Source organism: Chanodichthys erythropterus, chromosome 11 (genome assembly GCF_024489055.1).
Source record: "Chanodichthys erythropterus isolate Z2021 chromosome 11, ASM2448905v1, whole genome shotgun sequence".
NCBI classification, from domain to species: Eukaryota; Metazoa; Chordata; class Actinopteri; order Cypriniformes; family Xenocyprididae; genus Chanodichthys; species Chanodichthys erythropterus.
Window position 1 is genome coordinate 33,440,446 of NC_090231.1, and position 22,016 is coordinate 33,462,461.

The 22,016-nt window shown below is 38.0% G+C and overlaps 1 protein-coding gene across 1 annotated transcript in view; it reads left to right on the plus strand.

The window, feature by feature from the left end:
- igdcc3 (immunoglobulin superfamily, DCC subclass, member 3) overlaps positions 1-21,722 on the plus strand; it is a 102,219-nt gene extending 80,497 nt beyond the window's left edge. Inside the window, exons 7-14 of the mRNA XM_067400797.1 lie at positions 737-902; positions 13,290-13,537; positions 16,737-16,901; positions 17,083-17,271; positions 17,844-17,948; positions 18,041-18,176; positions 18,338-18,575; positions 21,577-21,722. Of these exons, the coding sequence (XP_067256898.1) occupies positions 737-902; positions 13,290-13,537; positions 16,737-16,901; positions 17,083-17,271; positions 17,844-17,948; positions 18,041-18,176; positions 18,338-18,575; positions 21,577-21,714 (1,385 nt within the window). The 3' untranslated portion in view covers positions 21,715-21,722. The remainder of the gene's footprint in view (positions 1-736; positions 903-13,289; positions 13,538-16,736; positions 16,902-17,082; positions 17,272-17,843; positions 17,949-18,040; positions 18,177-18,337; positions 18,576-21,576) is intronic.
- The last annotated feature ends 294 nt before the right edge of the window (positions 21,723-22,016 follow it).

Sequence of the window (22,016 nt, forward strand, 5' to 3'; positions counted from 1 at the left end):
AATGGATAAAAATGGGCAAATGGTTGCTAATCAGTCAGCAATTTCAAATTTTCCCAGATTAAATGTGTCCTAATTAAGCAGTAAAAGACTATTGGATTAGCTGCAGTCTATTAACATGCGGTGAGTGAGTGAGGAGGAGGGTATCTGGTGAGGTTGGGGGCAACAGAAGGCTCTGGGGGTCAAAAGAGGTGTGCGGTCCAAGTATCCCTTCCTAGCCCCCCACATCTGTTCTGCAGCACTTAATCTGTTTTCATTTTCACACTGTGTCTTTTATGGATTGTCAGTTTCCTCCTCTGGCCCTGTGAAATCTGTTTTTGCCGTACTTTAATCGAATTAATCTGATTCTTTCTCTAAGTTTATTCCTGTTACCACCCACTGCTGTCACAATATATTCATTATAAATGTGATGAAGCCAAAGCCACGTAGACCCTCTCCCTCCCTCTCTCCCTCTCAGCGTTGTGTGAACTGTGGTTTTCATCTTCAAATATTTCTATTTCTATTGCCGTGGATAGCATATAAGTGACATATGGAAATGGAACCGGGTGAAAGTGGGAACATTAGTGCAAAGGAGCAGCTGGGCTCATTTTTAAATCACCTAGTGAAATTGCTGAGACATTTTCCAACAGAAACTGAAGTTCCAGAAATTCAAGCCTTTTTATTTAATGATCTTATGTATTTGCAATATTTGACTTCTCATTATCTCTTGTTTTTCTCCTTCCTTTCTATCTGTTTACAGCCCCAGCAGAGTTTGTGCAGCCCCCTCAGTCCATTGCTCGTCCGGTGGGCACCACTGCCATCTTCACTTGTCTGGCCAGAGGTGAGCCAGTCCCCCAGCTCACCTGGCTGAAAAATGGACAGATCTTAGAGCCTGATGGCCATGTCAAACTCAGGAACAACAACAGGTGAGCTGAAAAAGACCAGTCAGTGGCGTAACTTTGTTTTAAAAAGTGGGACAGGAGTGTTTGTGTGTGTGTGTGATGTATTATTGTACATCAGAAATGTACAATAATAAATGCACAAAAAATAATAGGATGTCCAGAAATCCATTTCAGTATTACACTGAGTTTAATATATTGACATAGAACTCATGTTTAATGTGATAGTTTTATCCTTATATCTAGTATGGGCTAATATAGTATGTTGTTTGTCTCGAGAATATTTACATTAGTGAGTACATGTGAAAATCCGCATTAATGATCTGTGTGTCCTAATGGACTGGTGGTAGAATTTTTGTTAAGCGTGCCAGAAGTTCTGGGTTCTAATCTACCCATTTATTTATTTGTTCTCATTAAAGGTGGGGTAAGCGATATTTGAAAAAAGCTGTTTGGAAGTTAGTCGGACAGACACATCAACAAACGTGTAGCCAATCAGCATTAGGGGGCGTATGACGGTCGGGGGCACCGAGATGCGGCTGCTAAGGGCACTTTCACTTTCATGATCAAAGGGGTAGGGGCGCCCCCCTCACCCCTTGTGCACGCCACTGTGATTAACAACAAACTCTTGTTTGTATTTACTCTTGTGTACTGTACGTTTTTTTGTGCTTCCCTGTCGTTCATCATTTGCACTTTATTTTTCTTGAAGCATTATTTTATTGCGCGTCAGCTATGATACACAGCCATCCTGCCATTCAAGAGGCACACTGATGACTGCTAGACAATACGGTGTAGAGCCCTGCGCGGGACTGATTTCCTTAACCCGCACCCGCCCGCTCCCGCTGAATGTCTGACCAGGACCGCCCGCTCCCGCAACCCGCGTGTTCCACTCCCGCCCGCGCCCGCAATGTTTGTGTCCAAACCCGCCCGCTCCCGCGGACTTTCTCTCAGAGCTTGTGAAAACAGGCCTAAACAAATACTCTCAGACTAAATTCGTTCAAGTTAACATCCAGAATAACAAACTTTAAACATGATTGCATTTAAATAAGAAAGAAGCCGCAAAAACAAAGCACCACACGTGATAAAAACATAACTTTAACTTATTAAATAAACACCTGCACACAGGACTTACAAAGTAGACTAGATGTAGCCTACTTTAAACAAATTAAATATAAAACTAAATGAACAAAATAAATAGAATGCCTTAATAGGCTATTGCAAAAAATAAAATAAATAATACTAATAAATAAAAATAACGTAGCCTACTTAAACTAATGATCACTGGGCCTTGCATTAGGCTACTTACTCCAGGAAAAGTATATTGCTGACTGACTGCGGTCACAGACTTGTGCGTCTTTCTTCCATGATCCGCCCACACACACTGAATGCCCTTTCTGACGGTGCACTAGGTCATGCGAGAATGCTCAAAATAAAACGCGCAAACCGCAAATTTTAAGAATTGTTTCCAAGTGTCTGACTTGTCTGGCTTTGCTTTTGTCATTAAAGAGCCGCTTTAATTTTCCTCTCAACTTCATTTGTTGACCATTTCTATTACTCGCCAAATTCCACCATTCCCCGCGGGTCTCCCACAAAGTTTTCTGACCGCCCACTCCCGCCCGCAGCAAAGGTAAAACCGCCCGCTCCCGCGAGATTTGCGTTGGGTCCCGGGGGTCCCGCGGGAGCCCAAACCCAATGCAGCCCTCTAATACGGTGTTTTAGCATCATTGTTAGTGCATACAGCGAGCGGGGTTCAAGACCGACTTCGTTGCAGGGTGGTTAGGATTGGAGGGTGAGTTTTGGAGGTGGAGCAATGAAGAGAGTGTGTGTTTGTTTGGATTTATTTCAAATATCAACAATGTCCAACAGCATTTTTGAAATATCGCTTACCCCACCTTTAAAAGCAAAGATGTTCATCAGTGATTGTATATCAAAAGCAAGGACACGTTTGTGTGCATTTTGTTTTGTGATTTAACCGGAACAAATAGTGAGTCTCTTCAACAGTGTGAAGCAATATATTTGAAACGCTCGTTTGTGTGAAGACTGTGCAAGAGTGCCAAGAGAGCACAGTTTCCTTCCACCACTGATTCCACCACTCAACATGATTTCAAAAACAACACATTCCAGCGCCAGAACGCCTCTTATTTAACACAAACAAACAAATTGCTTATCAGCTGGAGATGATTATTTAACTTTATTTAACTTTATTTACTCCAACTTAAACCTTGTCATTTATTACATTTGGAGTCACCTTACAGAAGGCATTAGCGAAGGAGCCACTGTTTGCGTCATTGAAGGACATTCTTATGTTGCTGGTTGTCCTCTTCCAGCTACAGTGTTATGACAACCATGTTAGGGACGGCACAAGTCGAGGTCATAGTAGGATATGTTGTCCTGCATTCTTCTGATCTAGAACGGGCCGTGTCTGCTATTAAAGACGTTCAGTTTTTTGTTTATCTGCTGTGCTATTCATTTTTTTTCCTCTGCCATTTTCTTTATGATCATGTCTTTGGAAATGGAAATGAAATGCGATTCCTTGTCTATTGCTATAAATGTTTTTATTGCCAGGGATTTTTGTTGTGGTTAAAGAGCATGTTTACGGTGTGAGAGAAAATCAATTTCATTGAGGTTCAAATTTATAACCGCAAAGATGGAGAGAGACTTTTCATTGCTAGAAGAAATAAATTGGGAAAGACAAGAAGGCTGGGACAGGCATTATTCGACTGGAGTGAAAAAAAGCAGGTTGATGTGGAGAGTGAGTGCAGGAATGGATAAGTTGGAATCTCTGGAGTCTGAACAGCACCATTAGCTAATTGACTCATAAAGTGGAGCAGTGTGGAGCAGAGATGACTTCTTATATACATTGATTGCAGGCCCATATATGTCGACAAACCACATCATGTTCTGTGTATTTTTAAAAGATTACACATTTAAGATTAAGATTAAAACCTTAAAAAAAAGGTTTTTGCATCTCTGGCATCACCAAACTAAATTACAAAACTCAATTTTTACATTTTCTAAATAATTAAGTAATAATTATAATAATGTGGGAGTTGCTTGCTGCCATGATGTCAAGCTGTTGCCATGGCATTGCTATGTGGTTGCTTATGTTTTCTGAGTATTGCTATACAGTTGCTAGGGTGTTGTGGGTGATTATTAGGTGATTGTTTATTGGCCAAAAGTGCATAGTTGCAGCTGCTTTTTTTGTGCAAGTAATGTATGCGTTCGGCCGACGCTTTTATTGCATTCCCTGGGAATCAAACCCATGTAGGGCTGCACAACGATTAATCGCGATTAAACCCATGCCCTTAGCATTGCTAGCACCATGCTCTGCTGTTTGAGCTACAGGAACTTGCCTATGGTTGTGGTTACTCCTTCAATCAAACTCAATGGGATTCTATGACTCATTTCAACATCCACCACTGGAATCATAATTCTGATCACTTAAGGTGTGTTCACACTTGTAGTTTGTTCTCTTGGGTGTATGTGTGTGTGTATAATGGTATTTTGACCAGCTGAGAACTCCTAAAGGCAGGAATTCCTCTGTTGCATTTCTGAAATCTGTACCAAACTGTAATAGCAATGTAACTCCTATGACAAGAAAAATCAGGTATGCTTCAGCATTCTGTCCTTTTTAGGGTTGCATCTTTTGACATCACATCCTGTTTTCTGCGGTCTCCGTCCGCTTGTTTGGTGCACACCAGGGTTCGGATTACAGCGTTCACACTAAATCAAATGAACCGCACTAACAGAGCAATTGCACCAGAGTTCGTTTCAATTGAACCAAACCTGCCGAGTGTGAGCATACCCTTTCCTCAAAAAGTAAATGAGATTATTGCACCCATTTCAACAATTGCAGGGCAAAAAAATTATTTGTATTATTGCTTAGAAAAATAATAACATTAAATACAATAAAATAGCATTGTCTCTGCGCATTAAACTGGGATAAGAGTGAAAACAATTGCACTGTTCACTTTTATGGTGTTATATTGTCAGCTATATTGTTTATCAGCACCAGTTATGGTGTTATTGCCATATGACATCTCTGTGATCCAATACTTAGATGCAGCAGTTTTGCAGGCTGGAAACCTCAAAAGCATATAAAACAACCTATATAATGGTATTTGTGTGTGTATCCATGTGGATTGTGCGATTCTCTGCCTGCCAACAAGCAAACACACAAAGAGATGGGGCGATGCTGACCTTCAAGAGGTTCAGAAAGAGGATTGATTTTTACATTTAACAAACATGCATGTGCACACATTAATCCAAAGCTCATACATAGGCAGCCTCCCCCCAAACGTATGGCATGCGCTTACAATGTAAACATACACACTCGACATGCGCAAACCCATTAGCTTGCCCTTTTACCCTCACCTCGCTTTCATACATGCTCACGCTCTCACGTGTCTCCACTGACTGACTTTTGCATAAATTTGGAACATCTAGAAGCAGGAGTTCAGATTGTTTTAATTTTTATATATTTTATTTTTATGTACTGTATGTGTACATTTATGCATGCGTCATGCTGTTGGTCATACACATAGTGTACATTATAATGTTGTCATGCCCAAATTCACATTTTGGGCCCTATTTTAACGATCTGAAACGCAAGTGTCAAAGCGCAAAGCGCAAGTAACTTTGTGGGCAGGTCTCGGCGCTGTTGCTATTTTCCCGGCGGGGAAAAACAGGTTTTTTCACATCTTCGTGGCACACCACAATGATTTCCGTCATCTCATGTGTTAATATTTTTTTAGTGTAACAATTTATGATTTGCAAAAATAACTGTTGCATCTGTGTAGATTAAATGAGCAAAGTGTATGCGCGTTGTGCACGCTATACATTATGGTCAAGCATGCGCCCTTAAAATAGCATAATGAACAACGTGCAACGCGCCACTGACTTTAGACTAGGTTTTTTCTGGTCAGTGGCGCAAGTGTTTAATGGAACAGCAAAATAGCACCAGGGATTGTTTGCGCCGGAACACGCCTCCTTTTTTGCGCTGAACCGCCCAGGGAGCGCAAGTTCATTCACTAGTTTAGCGACGTGCTTCTGTGGAGGGAAAAGCGCGCTTTGCGCAGGTGCAAAATAGGAATGACACAAACATGTACAAACGGTGTACAAAGTCAATTGCGCTGGGTGCATGATAGGGCCCATAATATTTAAAATGGCTGATGTTAGTTTTCAGTGTTTTATTTTTTTTTTTATTTTTTTTTTTTTTATTTAGACAAAATAGTAAAAACAATTTGAATGTCAGCCAGTTATCAGTTGTCGGCCATAACAAGAAAATAATTGTTGACTTCAGCCAGAATTTTAATTTTGTTACATCCATAATTATATTTCCCAGTATGTTTTTTTTTTTTTTTCATCATTGAATGAACAATGAAGATGTAAGATGCACAATAAACAGTAAATCAGCACCATATTAGCCGATATGAGCAATTTTTTTATCATTATTTATCAGTTGTATATAGGTATCAGCCAGGGACGTGCACAGGGGGGTTGCTCAGGTTGCCCGGGCAACTGCCCATATGCCCTTCTCGACTCACGTTGCCCTTCCGAGGTGGAAAAAAAAAATGTAAAAAAAAATCGTACAATGGATGCATAATTTCACGTAGGCCTAGATTTAAAAATAAATAAATAAATAAAAAAATCGCAAAGCCTCATTCACTTCCATATTTGGGCACCCGTACGAAAGTGAAAGTCAGTAGGGGAAGGGCAAACTCTGTTTACGTGGCTGCAGCGCTGCACGCGACCGGCACCTGAGCTGAGCCTGCATGAGCGGCACTAGAAGGAGATTGTCGCGGTTGTCGGGTGAGACGACTTAACGTTGTCGGAAAGGTGAGTAAGGTTATAATCGTTAACGAAAACGATTTTTTTAGGTCAGAGCAACTGCCCCTCAAAATTCCTGTGCACGTCCCTGGTATCAGCTGATTTGGATATCTTTTGCATATTACATTTTTTTTCTTTCGACTATTATAGCACTAATTCAAAGGGCATTAACTTAAAGAGAGAGCAATAGATTATAGCACAGATTTACCCTTTCAAATCTTTTGATGAGAACTGTTCTTGAGAGTGTGTGTTGGAGTCTGTGCATATAACAATGGTGAGTTGTGTACGCTGCGTTCCAAATTATTAAGTCACATGTCAGTAAGATTTCAGTACAATAAACATTCAAATTTTAGTTTTTCTAAGAAAATGTCTTTTTTTTTTAAATGTGGCTTTTTTATAGCTGCCGTTTAATACAATTAATTTTTTTGACAGGAACTTTAATTAATAAGCCTTTATCTGACCGAGTTCTACTGTGCTCTAAATCACTCACAAATCTTATGATAATTCAATAATCTCCATTCAGTTTTCACACAGTATTAGTTGTTTTCATGCCTTTTGCACAAAATTTGCACTATTTCATGCTTTTCATCTTCATAAAGATCTTTCTTCCTCCCCATATTGCATGAGAACTGTGACTTGCTTAATAATGTGGAACTAAGTAGGGTTTTCATAGATCTGGCAAATTATTTTGTCTGAGATTGATACCAGTTATCTAAAAAGACATGGATAAATGAACAAACAAACATTTTGGTATTGGTCAGAATCTCAATATTGGTGCATTCCTACATTATACCAAAATGGTCTAATCCATTTTTTATATTATGTTTATTGTAGTATTTTCAATTTTGATATCCAGACAAATAAAGAGTACAGTCACAGGACAGAACCAAACACACCTACAAAAATAGAGAGAGAGAGAAACTAAAAACATCTCCTTAAGTTGAATTTAGTTTTGCAGTTAACCACAACATCAAGTATAGGCAAGGGAGGTCGAGACAAATTTTGGGCCAGTGTGACTATATAGAAAAGGTGGGATTGTAGAAATGAATCAAATGAGATAAAAAAATAAGTAAATAATAATAAAAAGATACAACATAGGCAACTTTACAATGAAAACACTGGTGATATTCAAGGAGACTGACAATAATAAAAGAAAACAATTAGATTTCCAATAGTGTCATCATTGTCACGGATTTTTGACAAATACTTGAGGAAAAGGCCTAAAAGATGATTCAGATATTCAAATGATATTTAAAAAAGAAAAAAAAAAGTGCATCTTTACATTGAAGACCAGCGTTAAAGAAAATGACAAGAAAAAAAGGGCAATTAAATTTCAAATAGTGTCACCGTGATTGATTATGACATTGTTTAATACTGTTACTTAGATCTGATAATTTTAAATCAGTCATATCGTTGTCAAACACTTGTGAATGTGCTTTCTGACTGTATCCATGCAGTTTTGCAGACATGTGTTAGAGTGCTGCAGTCAGAGCTGAGCGGAGGTCATGCGGTTCAGTAGCTGCAGGAGCAGAGGGTGGGGTCACTGCCTGCTCCATAAACATAAAACACTATTACAGCAGTAATCAAAATGCCACAGTGACCCGCAGTCAAATCACACGGCACAGGCCTGCACTTAGAAGGACTTTAAAGGTGGTTATATATTAGGTCTGTATTTAACATACTGCGCATACGTCCATGTGTGATTGTGCATTGTTGCTGAGTTTGATGATTTTTAATCTTGCAGTTTGGAAACTCTTCAAAGTAGGTGAGTGATGCACATACTCATGGACACAGGTTTGAATTGGGCCTATGCTCTGGACAAAAAAGTAGATATACAGTCTCTACTGTCTTCTAAGTTTAAAAAAAAATAGAAACAAATGACCATGCAGAGACTTTTTAGAAACTTTTTTTCTAATCTTTATTTGAGAGAACCATGTGGACAATGTTCACCATGTTTTGCAGCTGAGCAGACAAAAACAGTGTACTCATTTCTTCCCTTTCTTTCCCTCTTTTTGTCCCTTTTTAAACTCCATTATGCGCTTCTTGGTCATTACCCTCCTCCAACCCATGCAAAATGGAGTGAGCTCTGGCCTTGACCTCTGACCTCTCCTGCAATCAGTCATTTCCACCAGGCTTTCACTGAGTGGAGAGACAGCTAAGCACCCCTGCCTAATATGTCTCTCCTCTACCTAACACTCCCACTTTCCCACCCACTTCTCATCTTTCCCTGTCTCTCTCTCTCTCTTCTAGAGGATTGTGAATAAGGGTGACCACCCCATTCAAGAGGCACTGCTCTGTGACGACTGTGCAAACATGCTCTCAGTGTGTTGAATAGCAGCCCTCCTGTCTCGGGATGCTCTCCGTCAATCCAAGGAGAGGCCAGAATGTATAGACAGATAGAGAGGGTGCAGATGGTCCCAGCACACTGTGTGTTTTTCCTCTTCAAACATCAGTATTCTGAACAACAATAAAGCACTTTTGTTATAAGCAAATACGTTTTTAAATATATATATATATATATATATATATATATATATATATATATATATATATATATATATATATATTTTTTTTTTTTTTTTTTTTTTTTTTTTTTGGCAGATATTTCTAATTTATTGGTATTGGTTTGGTATTGGGTATTGGTAATGGATACTTGAATGGTCATTATCTATTTTTGCATTTACCTTTGCTGTAGTAAATCTACAAAGAAGTAAATCTTTAAAAACACTAATCATTTTGTAACACTGTTGAATGTAATATTTTGTGAATGTTCAACTAGATATACATTTTTTTCATACTGTTATTAATTACTCTCCCTCATGTTGTTACAAACCTGTAAGACCTTCGTTCATCTTACACAAATTAAGATATTTTTGATGAAATCAAAGGTTCATCAAAGAGGGGTTTTTTTATCCCCCAGAGAAAGCAACATAATTACCATATTCAAGGTCCAGAAAGGTAATAAAGGCATCATTAAAATAGTCAACGTGACTGCAGTGGTTCAACCTTAATGTTATAAAGCGATGAGATTACTTTTTTGTGCGCAAAAACAAAACAAAAAAAAGCTTTATTCAACAATTTCTTCTCTTCTCTGTCAGACTAGTACGCAGTTGACGTAGTGAATGCAGTTCAGTGCTTCCGTGTTTACCTTCGAACACCAACTAATATAGTAAACTTGAACTCAAATTGACCCTATTTGTAAACTGTTTTCTCCAGTCCTGATATATAGATAAAGTAACTAATTATTGATTTTTACAACGGAATGAATCAGTACTGAATTTACTTAAAGGTGTCTTTGATTCAAAAATTTAATTTACCTCGGCATAGTTGAATAACAAGAGTTCAGTACATGGAAAAGACATACAGTGAGTCTCAAACTCCATTGTTTCCTTCTTCTATAAATATCATTTGTTTAAAAGACCTCTGAAGAACAGGCGAATCTCAACATAACACCGACTGTTACGTAACAGTCGGGATCATTAATATGTACGCCCCCAATATTTGCATATGCCAGCCCATGTTCCCAACATTATGAAAGGGATTACACGTCTGGATCTGCACAGCTGAAACATCAGACTAGGTAAGCAAGCAAGGACAATAGCGAAAAATGGCAGATTGATCAATAATAACTGACATGATCCATGATAACATGATATTTTTAGTGATATTTGTAAATTGTCTTTCTAAATGTTTCATTAGCATGTTGCTAATGTACTGTTAAATGTGGTTAAAGTTACCATCGTTTCTTACTGTATTCGTGGAGACAAGAGCCGTCGTTATTTTCATTATTAAACACTTGCAGTCTGTATAATTCATAAACACAACTTCATTCTTTATAAATCTCTCCAACAGTGTAGAATTAGCCGTTAGCCACGGATCACTATCAAACTCATTCATAACCAAATATAAACATTCAGATAAACACTGTACTTACGCGATTAGACATGCTGCAACAATTTTGAGGGTTATATTAGCTGTTTGAACTTTTTTATGTTGTTTAAGGCAAGCGTGAGCTCTTGGGGCGTGGAGCACCAGATTTAAAGGGGCTGCGTACCCTGAATCGGCTCATTTATAATGATTCCCCAAAATAGGCAGTTAAAAAAATGAATTAAAAAAAATCTGTGGGGTATTTTGAGCTGAAACTTCACAGACACATTCAGGGGACACCTTAGACTTATATTACATCTTTTATAAAAAAGTTTTTTGTTTTTTTTAAAAGATGCAATAGCACCTTTAAGCTGGACAATGACAACATTTTCTTTAAGAGCTGCTGTGCAGCCAAAATTATTTACCAGTCATCACTGTAAAGCTGCTTTGACACAATCTGCATTGTAAAAAGTGCTGTATAAATAAAGGTGACTTGACTATTTACTTTCAAAATGAACTAACCCTTTAAAATAAGCTATATTTAATAAGCTAAATAAAATATATTTCTAAAAATGTTATCCTTAACTCAACCTTAACTAATCCAGTAAATATCGAACAACTGGAAAAGTCTTTGAATGTTGCTGTGGACAATGAGGGGTCTTTGAAATAAAAAGGTTGAGAACCACTTGTATAGATGGTATGTTTGAGCCTTAGTTGGAGTAACTGACACTGACTGTGCTACTTGTAGGGAGACCAATGTTTGTCACACTGTTCCTCAGAGAGCAGGGTTGACATTATGAATCATGGCTGAGAGTTGGTCCATAGAGCTCAGGATTGGGGGCATGTCATGCTGGTGTGAAAGTACAAAAACAGCTGGATTTTTATTGTCAGCTTAATTAGTGTGTGTTGGCTGCACAGAAAAAGTGGAAGCAGTCTGAAGCTGCCAACCAGCCCTCCTTATTTATCTCAACATTCCTCCGTCAGAGATCTGTTAGCATGTTTTACAGGTGATTTAAACACTCCATACATTCACACATAATAATGTCAAGCTGGTTCAGTACAGTAGAAGCACCCATAAATGAGGTTTAAAGATGCCGGTTGGCAGAAGAGAGTCCATTTTTTTCTTTATCTTTGTAATACATTTATTAATTTAGCAGACCAAATCTACTTACAATGATTAATAATACAAGGGATTAATCCAAGGGAGAAGGCAATATACTAATAAGCACCAATACCATTTCAAATTTCCATAAGTACCAGAGCAGAAGTGTAAGTGCAGAAAGGTTTTTGACTGCAAGAACTGCAAAAAGCCTGTTTGAAGAGGTCTCTATAGTCATTTTCTAGAAGATTGCGATGGATTTTGCTGTTTGGGTGAAGGTTCATCCCATCAAACTGAGAGAAAGTGACCTTGCACCACTAGACATCGCCATTTCAGACGTTCGAATTGAGCACAGAAATTGATTCAGCCACGTCGCACAGAGCAACACTGACCTAAAAAATCTGATGACAAACATGATACCATACTATCAAGATACAAAATAAAAAACATCTGCTTATATCCACACCTTGGTACGGTAAATGTAGCAAGAGTTGAGTGCTGTAACACCTACTGTATGTGTTTGGGGGGTGTACATAAAGAGATAAAGATTGCTGGAGGCTGGTGGTGAGACATGAAAAGAATAAAAGAAAGGACGATAATCTCTGCGACTGACTAGCATGTAGAAAAACCCTTGCTTGTAGGCTACAGGCTTTTAAAGGAATGCATTCACGTACACGCATACACTGAACGCCTTCTCATTTTCCCATTCACTCTGAAGCAGTAATATCATAACAACCCTGCCATTTGTCAGAGAACACAAACTGCATGCAAATAGATGACAAAAAGAAGGTGTGGTTTAGCAAGTAGGCTGAGAGCTCTCATTTCCATATCCTGGCCCTTTAAGTGGTAAAAATTCATTTTTTTCCAAGGCCTCAGGATTAAGGGAGATAAAACTCCTGATTATATATTCAGCACTAATAATGCTCCCCCCATCCACCATCACCGTATCCCCAAGCAATGAAGGGGAGCACAATGGAGGAGGTGTTAAAAAACACTGAAAGAGTGAGAGCAGAAAAATAAGGACTAGTGAGAAGAATAAAAAAGTGAAAAGGAGGATTCAGAAGGGAGGAGTCTGACAGATGGTTGGGTTTGCTTCATGTTAATGAGCACCCAGAGATGGTGGGTGCAAATGGTTTGTTTTGTTGCATCTGCTTTTTTCATACCCGTTACATCATTTACACTGGGAACAAGGTTAGACACATGTGTCAGTGTGCTTGGGACTTTCTGATAGGATGCAAACATTATACAATATTATGAAGTACAATATTAAAGATGGATATTCATTTTGAGATTTACTAAAGATTAGATTTAAGTGTTATTAAATTATTGTCATCTAACACTCACATAACAAAACCTTTTTAAAGATTTACTTTATATGAGTGTTAGATGATGGTAAAGATTATTTAAATGTAAAAGTAGGGAAAATAAGTAGCCGCAATTAAATATCCAATATTGGTTGATATATATATATATATATTCAATACTGACTGATAATTTGTTTATTCTTTTATATCAGCTGATAACAAATGTCGTACCGAATCGTGCATCCCTGCTTTCTGACATTAGTTTTTCCTGCTCAGATTAATAATCTCTCTCTATATTTCTCTCTCCTCTTCTGCTAGTACTCTGACCATCTATGGAGTAACCCAGGAGGATGAGGCCATATATCAGTGTATTGCAGAGAACAGTGCAGGTTCCACACAGGCCAGTGCTCGTTTGACCGTGCTTTGGGCTGACGGGTTGCCGGGTGTGCCCACAGATGTACGTGCAGATGTCCTTTCCCCAACTTCCATTCAGGTGTCCTGGAAAGAGCCCACCCAAAACACTCAGGACATAATTGGATATGTGCTCCATATCCGCAAGACTGCTGGTAGGAAAACTGCTTATGAACCTAAACACACACACACACAAGCATGCAAAATCAAATCAAATCTAATTTACTCAGCTGTTCTCCAACATTGAATGTAAAATGCTCCTCAGTAAAACAATACTTTATTTAAAGTGTAAATGTAGATTTCCACAAACATTATGAAATACATATTTTATTCAGTCTTCACTCTAGGCTCTCTCATTATGGAAATCAGTGAGTCGATAGCAAATCACTGCTTTTTTCCTGTTGCCATCAGCTGTGGTAGCAATTGAAATCTATGTAGCATGTCAGAAATAGACAAACTGAACATTTTTATGTAGTTGAGCTAGAGTCTTCATCAATCTTCATCAAAACATGACACAATGTAATATTCAAAGGATTAAAGGTACAACACACTTGTAGTTTGGTTCCCTTGGTTCGTTTGGTCCGGTCCAAAAAAACAAAAACAAATTTAGTCCTGGTCCGCATAGCGTTCAGTTCAGATTTTATCACTGAACCTTAAAGCATATGGATATGTTCACAACCTGAATGGTTGGCTTTTATGATGTATTGCTTATTTTGAGACGAAACTTACCGAACATCCAGAACAATGCAGTGTGCTGGGCTAAGTGCGCTCGTTGTATATCCTCCTGGGACCCAACATTTTTTTTTTTTTTTGAATTTAGCATTTTTTTCACGTCATTATATTGTTTAGAGCATAAGAAACAAATGAAAAAATATATTTTTTTAAAAATTATATTTTATTCATATGTTATGATATGTCCTCTGTAGTGGACACCAGGACTAAGTTGTTTAAAAAATAAAATGACATGAAATGACATTTATAGGCAAAAACAATGGAATTTTTTTTTAATCACCAATCAATTTTTAGGCTTCAATATTGTTTTTAACCAAACTATGTATAAAGATGATTCTCAACTATGTTATGAAACATATAATGGAATTAATTGATATACCATTTTACTTTATGCAATATGAGGGTAAAATGGCCATACATCGGTTTTCCCATTCAATACAATGTATCTATACACTGTATCTAATTTGCATATTAATGTATTTTTGGAGCAACATGCAATGAAAAAAGAAGTGTAATAATGGGAGCAATAATTGGTAACATTTTCATAATAATATCTAATAATTAATAGGAATACTGACATATAATTTCTTTCCCTATTCACTTGTTGTATCTCCTAAAATGCCTGATAAACATGATTTAAGTCCTGGTGTCCTGTACAGTGGACATGTATGAAATCAATGTTCTGTTTCATAACAGAAAGTCATATTTTGATTTGAAACCCCATAACATTTTCCTGAGATGTTGATTTATAATAAACAATTTGAAAATTAATCCGATTTAAATAAATTTTAAATTTAATCACAAAATATTATCATATTTCCATAAGAGTGCTAATTTTCATTTTCAGTCATAATTAAAGACCAAGAAGTTGTTGTTGTCATGGGGAAACCTCTAAAAATCTGGTATCTCTGCAAAGCCCTGAATGTGCTCTTTACAGGACATCCAGACTTAAAACTGTGACATGTATGATGTCAGAGAAAATCACTCAAATATAATGTCCACTACAGAGGACAGAAGTCTATTCCTGGGTCCCAGGAGGATATGTGTGGCCTACATATGATGGTATTTTTACTGTGAAGAGCTTATAAAATGTGTAAAGGAGTCAAAACAGAGACAGGAATCCCACACACACAAACGATCTGCTGTGGGGAGACATGGTTCTGATGCCTGTACTGAACTGAGATGGGCAACATTACGACTATGACGGGGGAAAAAAACAGATATGCATGAGCATTCTGTCCTTTTTAGGGTCTCATTTTCCTGTTTTTGGTTTGTTTACACGTCTTTGGTCCGTGTTGCATTCATATATCATTCAAACCGCACCGGAGTTAACTTGGAAGTGGACCGAGACCTGTTCAGTGGTCTCGGTCGGTTTGTTTGGTGCGCACCAGCGTTCGTATGGCAGCGTTCACGCATGTTCAAATGAACCGCACTAACAGAGCAATCACACCAGGGTTCGTTTCTATCAAACCAAACATGCCAAGTGTGAACTCCCTTAGGGTGCTTTCACATTAGCTCTCTTTGTGCGCACCCAGGTTCAATTGATGTCAGAGTTCGGTTCGTTTGGATCATGTGAACGCTGTCTTACGAACTCGGGTGCGCACCCGCGAACTGTACCCGAGTTTGTTTAAAAAGGGTGGTCTGGGGTACGGTTCATGTGAACTCTGGTACAGTTCACTGCTGATATGAACACAATCATACTAAATCGCAGAAGTGAACCGGTATTAATGTCGTATGATTTGATAAAAATGTGTTGGTGTGTTTCACTCACTTTCCTGACTAGCCTGACTAATGCACTGCAAGCAGAGAGCTGGATATTTCATTTCTTACCTTCAGCGTTCCTTAGAGCATTTGCATTACATTCGCAGCAGGTAGACGCAAGTGCCATTACGTACTGGAGCTTTGGAAACAAAACCAGTGGCTCAATAACAAAAAAATATAAAAATGAGGTGAGCAGTTACTGTTGTAGTCTGACTGAAATCATAATTCTAAAACACACATAAAAGTACTTGGTGGTAAAGAATGAGAAAGTGCTTTTTTTCTGAAAGCTCAGCATGATGTGTGTGTATTCAGATATCAGTCCCTCTCCTGGGAAGATTTAAAGTTGCATGTTGATGTTTATTTGTGCTGGAGCAAATAGAGCTTAACAGCTGATCTGAGACCCATGCTAAAGTGCTCTTAAATGTCCTATGCTGAGCCTTCACTTTTTTTCTCTCACCCTTTCTCCTCTTTGTGGTCTTACAATGACTATTAGCCACTGCTGTAATTTAGATTTCAGATATGTCTATAGTATCTTTCATCCGCTGCAGCCTCTTTGCTTTGCAGCACTGTGGGATATACTTTGGAGTCTGAGCCATTTATAATGTGTATTATCACTTACAGCAATTTGGCATGAATAAATAATATGGAAAATAACATTTTACTGCAGCCATAAATGTGACTAAGAGAGCTGCCAACATTAAGAGGTGGGCAATTGTCGGGGTTAATCCTTATTCTTACGCCAATGATTTCACTCTCTTGCTCCATCTTTCTCCATTTGGTTTTCTCTCTCATACTATTTTTCAGTGTTTAATAATGGTCTCTTTTTTTTTCCTTCATTCAACCTTCACACTTTACTTTCAGACCCAGTGGAAATGGAGTACCAGGAGGCTGTGAGTAAACTGACGCTGCAGCAGGTAATTGGGGATCTGGAGCCTTCCACCAGCTACAGCTTCTATGTGAAGGCTTACACGTCCCGCGGAGCCAGTAAAGCATCCGAGACGACTGTGGAGAGCACTCTGGGAGAAGGTATAAAAAACATTTTTTAAATAATTATATATTTCCCAGATGTTTTAAGTTGTTAATTGTGCTGACAGTAGCCAACTGAAGAAATGACTCACCATATTAATTCAATGTCGTTCAGGATAAAGTTCCCACCTGTTGTATTTTCTGTGAAAATAAATTTTCTCTTGTTCCTCTGTGTTTGCAGTCCCTGCACCACCAACCTTGTTCACAAAGGTGATTAATTCGAGTGTGGTTCAGGCCACGTGGGAGCCCTCCACTAAGATGGGCCAGCAGGAAGGATTCAATCTCTACTACCGTAAGGTCCCCGTCCCCCTCTTCACAGGACCCCTCACCTTCCCACGTAATGTGACCCAGTACAACATCACTCAGCTGGGTGAGTCTGGCCACAGTGGGCTTTATTCATGAAATATGAGCAGAACAAATTTCTTTTGTAAATAATACATAAAACAACATTTTAAAAATCGTATGTTATATTCTTTTGTATTTTTGTTGTGTTAACAGTTAACAACGGGATAGTTAATGTATGCATGGATTTACAAACTATTTACATATTTGCTTGTTTTTTCAATGCCCTTATGCCCTATTTATTTTTATATTTATTTATTTATTTGTATTTATTTACATCTACCTGTTAAAAACCAGTGGGTTACGTTATTGTGAAACACAATTAATGCTTGTATTTATAAAAATATAACATGTCAGTGAAGCACAATTAATGTGTACATTTATTTAGAAAAGCATATAATAACATGTCAGTCATTGTTGTTGTTGTCATTATTATTATTATCATCATTTAACATTTAGCCTGTAGTTTTATTTACAAGAATGCACAATTCATTTTGCATTCCAAAAAAAAAAAAAAAAAAAAAAAATCATAACATGTCAGTTAAAAGAAGATTGAGATATGTTTAATATTCCAAAACTCTTTTTTTCCTCTCTCGACAGATCCTTCTTTTGTGTATGAAATTAAGATTCTGGCTTTTAACCAGCATGGAGAGGGCAATGCCACCCTCCGCTTTGTGTCGCTCAAGGAGGCAGTGGAGAAATCAGGTGCCTGATGCAACACACTTGTTCACTCCCACACATGCAAGCATAATAACTCAGTCACATTGACTGTGTGAATGTGTGTTCTCTTCCTGCAGTGCTAAATACCCCTTGCGACTGTGTAAAAGACGAACAGAATAAAAGCTCCACCACAGGCATCATCATCGGCATCCACATCGGAGTCACATGCATTATTTTCTGTGTCCTTTTCCTCATGTTCAGCTATAGGGGCAGGTGAGGAAATCAATGCTGTCGATGTGTGTATGCCTCTGGAATTGTTTTATAGTGAATGCAGTTGCTGTAGGCTTTAGGTGTCAGAAAAGAGTTCTATTTTAAATCAATTTCAAGTCAACATGCTTCTTTGGATGCAGAGATGAATCATTCTGTCTTTGCAGGCTGAAGATGTGTAAAACCGTGCAGGCCACCCGACAGGCGGGCCGTAACCCAGTAGGAGTCTTGCAAGAGTCCTCCTCCTCCTCACAGGGGGCTTTGGCCCTTAACGGCCCCCACAGGTTCAGCCCAGATGGGAATGGAGGAGCCCACACTGCAAAGAGCTGCACAGACTCCAACGAGATGGAGAGACTCTTCTCAGGACCATCCCACTTCTCCCATCCACCTGACACCACCCACACAGTGAGCCTTGGGGAAAATGCATACATTTATACTGCCCTACAAAGCAAAAAGGCAGTAACTACGCAGAGTGCAGAACTGAGAAAAATGACTTAAAAGTTATCCTGTCATCCAGCTTAAGTAGTTGTAGGTAGATTATTGGACATGTTGCTGTTATGTTACTTTATATTAGCTTATTCTTTGTACATATCAATCCTCATATTTAATTTGATATTTTACCCCTATTTTGCAGTTACTGTATTATTGCTTTGTATTACTTACCAAAAACATGACACCATACCAAGAAAAAAGGCAGTAACTACAGATTCTCCAAAAACTATTTTGCCACAACTTGGGCTATGGGTGTCTTAGATACACTGTATTTGAAATAATTGGAACCATTTGTTTTCCTGAACATGGATTTACCAAACCCAAACTAATTTGACCATTTTAGGTCAATATTTTCCACCCGGAAGCTGTTCTGGTGCTGAAACGGCTGCTTAAAGTCTCACATTGCTAAGCTGTATCAAGGTCCAAATGGGGACCATTTATTTTAGGACCACATTATTATTTGTGAGTATTAGATTAATGTGTGTCTGGGGGTGTTTCTGTATCTGTAATGTAGTATTTGCTATACCTACAAATCACATTAATGTTAAAGCACTACAAAAAAAACTTTTCTTTGGAGCAATATAGGCAAGTTAAACTCCAATTCAACAGAGCAAAACAAAATAATTGTGTCTAAGTGTTTCTAAGGCTTTTTTAAACTCTTAGGATGATAATTAAGATAAACAAGTTGATTTTATACGGTGCAGTATCTGTTTCAGTAGGTTTATAAAAGTACTGAATGAAATGAATACATGGGACAGATATTTCAAATTAGTAAACATACATTTAATAATAGATTGTATATAGATTACAGATTTTTATATATATATATATATATATATATATATATATATATATATATATATATATATATAAAAATCTGTAATCTATATACATATATGTCATATATATATATATGACAAAATAATGCATGAATTAGGCTAACACAATAATAAATTAATAATTTTGCACCCTCAATGAAAATAAAAATAAAGCCAACACACAAAAACGCAACCTGGCTTCATATTTACATTAGGCCTACAATAATAGGATAAAACATAGAAGCTTGCAGTCATGCAGAGGGACAACATTTTAATATAATTTAGGGGAATCCAAATTAAACATATAATTTTATATTCAGAAGAAGAAGCCGTGCAATAAATAAATGCTTAGGAACAGGAACCAATGTGTTTGAGTCTGAGAGCTAAGGGGGGAGAGGGAGGGGGCGTAAATACCTGCGGAAGTTTGTTTTTTGTTGAAAGCATGGATGCTTACTAAAGAGAAAGATGTCAGTTTTGCTCACAACTCGCTAACTGCTCTAAACAGCGGACATAGTCTTCAAACAGCGGCTGTGAAGAGAGTGCGTTTTAAGTTGAACACCTGTCACGTTACACTGATAGCTGTGTTTATGGACAGTTATATTCTCCTGCTGGACAACAACGCAGGTAAGCAAAGCTATTTAAAACACCGCCTGTTAATTAGCATAATGCTATCTGAATGGACCTCTGAGAGGAAGTCCCGCCCTGGCAGCTGACAAGTGCTTATATTGTGATAGCCGAGCCTCTTAATGTTTAATCTGTCACTGTACCATTCTCCAGGTATTTTCTTTTCAACGCCAGTTCGACCATTTTCTTTCCTCGGCTTTGTGCTATCTCAAACAAAATGTGTGTGAAGTTAGAAGGGTGAAATCGCAAATGTAAAAACCGTCCCGCGACTCGCGAGGATGCCGCGAAATCAGCTGTGTGTGTTCACCATGGAAACAGTAACTTCACTGCGCAGCAACACGGTTATTTTTTGTTAGGTAAAACATAACAAGAATACAGTAATGGATGTTACTGTACTTATGCTTTGTTTCACTAGGGCTTTTTGCAGTTACTGTACAAACAACTACCATTTTTCTCCAAAACGACACACATTTCAGATAAGATGTTTTGTCACATAACAAAGGATGCCTTGAATGTCATGAAAATGACAATAAATAATTTTTGACCAAAAATGCAGTTACTGCCTTTTTGCTTTGTAGGGCAGTATAGACATGTTGATTGTATGGTTATGGTTCTTCTCAGAGAGATATGCATTTTGAAAGGGATCAAACAAAAGCATAACTGATTGACTAATTGAGATTCCTTGACCTCACAATAACTTAAAGGATTAGTTCACTTTAAAATGAAAATTACCCCAAGCTTTACTCACCCTCAAGCCATCCTAGGTGTATTTGACTTTATTCTTTCTGATGAACACAATCGGAGTTATATTAATACATATCCTGACGCATCCAGGCTTTATAATGGCAGCGAATGGGACCAACGAGTATGAAGCTGAAGAATGTGCATCCATCCAAAGCATGGTTCCAGGGCTTAATAAAGGCCTTTTGCAGCAAAGCGATGCGTTTGTGTAAGAAAAATATCCATATTTAACAAGTTATGAAGTAAAATATCTAGATTTCACCGGACCGCCTTCCATATTCAACTTACAAAGAAAGTGTAACTGACGCAACATCAGTTATGCTTTCTTCCTAAGTTGAATACGGAAGATATTTTACTTTATAACTTGTTAAATATGGATATTTTTCTTACACAAATACATCTCTTCACTTCAGAAGGCCTTTATTAACCCCCCGGAGCCGTGTGGAGTACGTTTATGATGGATGGGTGCACTTTCTTGAGCTTCACACTCGTTGGTCCCGCTCACTGCCATTATAAATCTTAGATGCGTCAGGATATTTATTAATATAACTCTGATAGTGTTCATCAGAAAGATCAAAGTCATATACACCTAGGATGGCTTGAGGGTGAGTAAAGCTTGGCCTAATTTTAATTTCAAAGTGAACTAATCCTTTAAAGTACTATATTATTACCATGTTTGGTTATGTTTACCATGTTTTTTCCTCATTCTCTTTGTATATATTTATTTTCAGATTGAGAGCTCTTTGGTCTCCTGTCCATTGAATGAAACTCAGATTTCCACACTTCCCCTTGATGACTTCAGTCTGATGGAGGAGTGTGAGGTGCAGTTCCGGCAGCATCCAGCAGAGGGCCAACAGGATGAAGACTGATGAAGAAAAGAAGGCCAAGAATATCCTCTACTCAGACTCCTGTCCAACTCAGGTTAACTGAAGTATTCATCGTTTTAAGTTCTGTTTTTATCGTGCAAAGAATATATTATTCGTAAGTTAAGTTCCCTTTGTGGGAATCACTGGACTGTAATGCCGGGATCCCTCTGGCCTCATAGTGGATGAGGTTCTGTGATGGACAGCTATTATTCTTCATTGGTAGGTGAACAAATACACTCTTGCAGTTACAACTGGCAGCATATGGTACATTCTCCAGTCACTAGTATCTATAAGTGACTTTATTC